The 4,089-nt window shown below is 32.0% G+C and overlaps 1 protein-coding gene across 1 annotated transcript; it reads left to right on the top strand.

The window, feature by feature from the left end:
• Window positions 1-515: 515 nt before the first annotated feature.
• LOC133823786 (stemmadenine O-acetyltransferase-like) lies at window positions 516-1,823 on the top strand. Its single transcript, XM_062256637.1, has one exon. The coding sequence runs from the start codon at window positions 516-518 to the stop codon at window positions 1,821-1,823; it is 1,308 nt and encodes a 435-aa protein (XP_062112621.1).
• The last annotated feature ends 2,266 nt before the right edge of the window (window positions 1,824-4,089 follow it).

Below are 4,089 nucleotides of genomic sequence, written 5' to 3'. Positions count from 1 at the left end.
ACTTAAAGACAAAAATGGGAATTACAAGGAAAGTAGGACACATTATATAATTTATACTCATATATGTGCAAGAATATAATCTTCCAATTACTAAAATTTATAAATTTTTATTTCATGGTCATCGTTATTTGCTCATTTTCTATAATCATCAATGTTATTGGATCAATTAAAAAGTTTTCCATCAGTCAATAAAATTGGTCAATTTTAACAATTGATATATCTTGTGTCGGCTTCCTACTTTATAAACTAATAATATTAGACTTTTAATTAACTCCCAGTTTCAGAGAGTGCTGACTAAAGAGGGTATCATTGTCTCATTCGCAAATAGGTGCTGAGATATTAAATTTATAACTCAGAACATTATTATATATATGGAAGTGACCAAATAACTAAGATTATTCATCAAAAGAAACTTAATTATACATATATACATAAATATATATTAAATCTCACTTTTATTGTATAAGGAAGAAATGACAGAGTGATAGAGTAAGACCGAGCTCGGAGTACAATCAATGGCAGAGGAGATGAAGATTGAGATCATCAAAAGAGAAACCATAAAACCATCTTCTCCAACTCCTCCTCACCTCAAAATCCATGCACTTTCTCTCTTGGATCAGTTCCAACCGGTACTGTACGGCCAAGTAGTTTATTTCTATCCAAGCCAAAACGATATCACCTCTGACCAAACATCACATCAGCTTAAGAAATCGCTAGCCGAAACCTTGGCTCGTTTCTACCCAGTTGCCGGAAGAATCAATAACAACACCACCATCGATTGTAACGACGAAGGAGCTCAATACGTCGAAGCTCGATTTCACGGCCTTCTCTCAACCGTTCTAAAGCAACGACCAGCCATACTCCAACAATTCTTTGCGGCGAAAATGCAGTCGCCGGAGTCAGACTCATGGCCTCAGCTGCTTGTTCAAGCTACTTTCTTCGACTGTGGCGGCTTGGCCGTCGGTATCTGCTTGTCCCACAAATCTTGCGACGCAACCAGCATGGGAATATTCATGAAAAGTTGGGCTGAAATTTCAAACGGATCTGGACAAACAGTGTTCCCGGAGTTCAACGGCGCCTCCTACTTCCCACGTGTAGAACTCTCCGTCCAGAAGCCTGTCTTGGAGTTTAAAAAAGTGGACTCAGTCACTAAGAGATTTGTGTTTGATAAACCAAAGCTTGTGAAACTCAAGGCCGAAACAGCCAGCGACAGCGTCCAACAACCTACTAGGGTCGAGGTAGTCACAGCTCTAATCTGGAAGTGTATCATGGCAGCGTCAAGATCAAACGCTAGTGGTCCAAAGAGATTTGCGTTGACTCAATCTATGAACATACGCAAAAGGGTTGATCCGCCATTGCCGGAACACTTGGTGGGGAACATAGTTGGATACTATGCTGCACAGATGGAGGAGCATGAACTGGCGGAGGCAACACTGCAGGGTTTGGTGGCTTTGTTAAGAAAAGGAATAAGAGAATATAGTGAAACGAAAGCGAAAATGCTTCGAGAAGAGGGGGCATCGGAGCTGCTATGTAGGGATTTGAAAGAGGCTGCTGAATTGTTTAGTTGTGAAGATACTAAGGTGTTGATTTTCACGAGTTTGTGTAACTTTGAGTTGTATGAGGCAGTTGACTTTGGGTGGGGAAAGCCAATTTGGGTGGCTGTTCCGGCTGCCGAAAGCCATAGCAATGTGGTCATCTTAATGGACACAAGAGACGGAGGTGTTGAGGCTTCGGTTTCTTTGACCAAAGACGACATGTCTTTGTTTGAGACTGACCCTCAGCTTCTTCCATTTGCTTATCTATCAACACAAAACTACTCTTAACTGCAAGTTATATTATTTGGTTTCATTCTTGCGGTTAATTAGAATAATATTGCTAATGCTTTGGATATATGTTTATTGTACTATTACCTTCTTCTATTACTTCTACAAGCTATAGCTAGTGTTCGCTTTTTTTATAATAAATAAAATCATTAATAACTATTAGATGAATCAACAAACTATTCATACATAACATATTTTATCAGATGTGTTTAACTTGTGCCTAATCGTATCTCAAAAACAAAAAAAACTTGTGCCTAATCCGAGTTAAACTATGAATGTAGTCCTCCACTTGTGTGAGCCTCGGCCACATAGTGGAGGGTGAACATAAGGCCCGCTGGCCTTTCCGATTCTAGCCCGTTGGGCCTGAAAATTAGGAAAACCCACATCTGACGGGTTGAGCCTGATCCGGTCCGATCAAGGGAGAAGAGTTTGAGTAGTGGTTCTTGCTGTCTTCAATCTGGTAAATGCTTTCTTTCATATTGAGCGTGAAATTAGATAATTTTGCTAATTTTGTATTAATAAAATGTAGGGTAACACTAACATATACCAAATTTAAAATCTGACAAATATTAAAATTTGAAAAAATAATCACAACTCTTGGTATCTTTAATGAATATTTTATTGGATTTACTTAAGGTGTTTAATCTGGTTGCTCAAAGAGAGTACGTTGAGCGAGAATTGGAGATATTTTCACAAATAAATTTTCAGCTAATTTTTTATTCATGAAATGTAAATGATAATTACACATCTCTCTAATAAATAATATTTGAATTGGATCGATATATTTTATATATATTTCTTTAAATTTGTTTTCAATATCTAAGAAAGGGGTTAATTAAGTCATGAGTTTGTCTATGATATTATATTATATTATATTATGTAGTGTTAATTAATCCCAAGAGCAGGTTGCTAGGCAGCTTTTTTTTTTTAAAAGCAAAGACATGTGTGTTGGAAATATACGCATAATAATGTCTTATTGAAAAAAATGATTGATGAAAATCATCAAAATTCTTAGTTTAATGAATGAAAGTGTGTTAATACAAGTTAAGCTATCTAAGATGAGGTGAGGTGTCATGGTGTTTAATAATAATTATTAAATTATAATAAATTGGCCTACAAAGAGGATTTTTATTGACATTGTTGACCTATTTTCCTAGTGTATAATTATCTTTTATATTATAACATTAAGTTAAATGAAATTTGTTAGAGTGAGTATGAAAATTAAAAATTCACAATAAGCTTTTGAAAAAAAAGTAACAAAATACAATTCATAATTTAAATTATTATATATCTCTTTATATAAAAAAATATGTAAATAACGGAAATGGTTGAATTTAAGGGATTTTTTTTTATTAATTTCAACAGAATATTCTAAATATTTTACAGTATATACTTTTAAAACTAATTAAAAATATTATATTAATATAAATTTAAATTCAAATTCAAATACTATAAAATATCATTATTTTAATAATATATAATACAATACTAAATATTTAATAATTATATTAATATAAATTCAAATGTTATAAAATATTATTATGATAATAATATTTAATACTTGATACTTATACTATAACAATAATATATAATACATAATCTTAATTTTTATTAAAAACATTATCGTTAATGTTTAAATAGGTTATCATATTATATATATATATATTTAAGGGAATATACTCATTTGGTACCCTGTGTTTTTGCAAAGTATCATTTTGGTACCCTCTGTTTTCAATAATGCTCATATGGTACCCTGTATTTTAAAATCGTACATATTTGGTACCCTAAACTCAGATTTGATAGATAAAATTTTGTCAATATGATCAAACTGTCATCAGTTATATGTAATCATGTAATTAAATTTAAATTTGTAACTTACATAATTGACAGCAGTTTAATTAAATTGACAAAATTTTATCTATCAAATCTGAGTTTAGGGTACCAAATATGTACGATTTTAAAATATAGGGTACCTTATGAGCATTATTGAAAACAGAAGGTACCAAAATGATACTTTGCAAAAACATAGGGTACCAAATGAGTATATTCCCTATATTTAATAGGGATTTTTACAATTATATACATATAACATAAAATAATTAAAAAAAGTCACCTACAAAATTTTATTTACAAAAATACATTGACATGTCATCAAAAAATATTGATTTAAAAAATAATATACCTAAATTGGAAATATTCTCGAAATCCTGAAGTTTCCAATTTTCTGGGTTTTCAAAAGTAACATTTTGGCTACTTATAATGAAGA

The sequence above is a fragment of the Humulus lupulus genome, chromosome 3, assembly GCF_963169125.1.
Source record: "Humulus lupulus chromosome 3, drHumLupu1.1, whole genome shotgun sequence".
Taxonomy (NCBI): Eukaryota; Viridiplantae; Streptophyta; class Magnoliopsida; order Rosales; family Cannabaceae; genus Humulus; species Humulus lupulus.
The sequence above is the reverse complement of the archived record's forward strand: the minus strand, read 5'-3'. Positions and strand labels throughout refer to the sequence as shown.

What these genes read in the sequence shown, in the direction of transcription:
- LOC133823786 (XM_062256637.1), top strand. Translation starts at nt 516, where the DNA reads ATGGCAGAGGAGATGAAGATTGAGATCATCAAAAGAGAAACCATAAAA.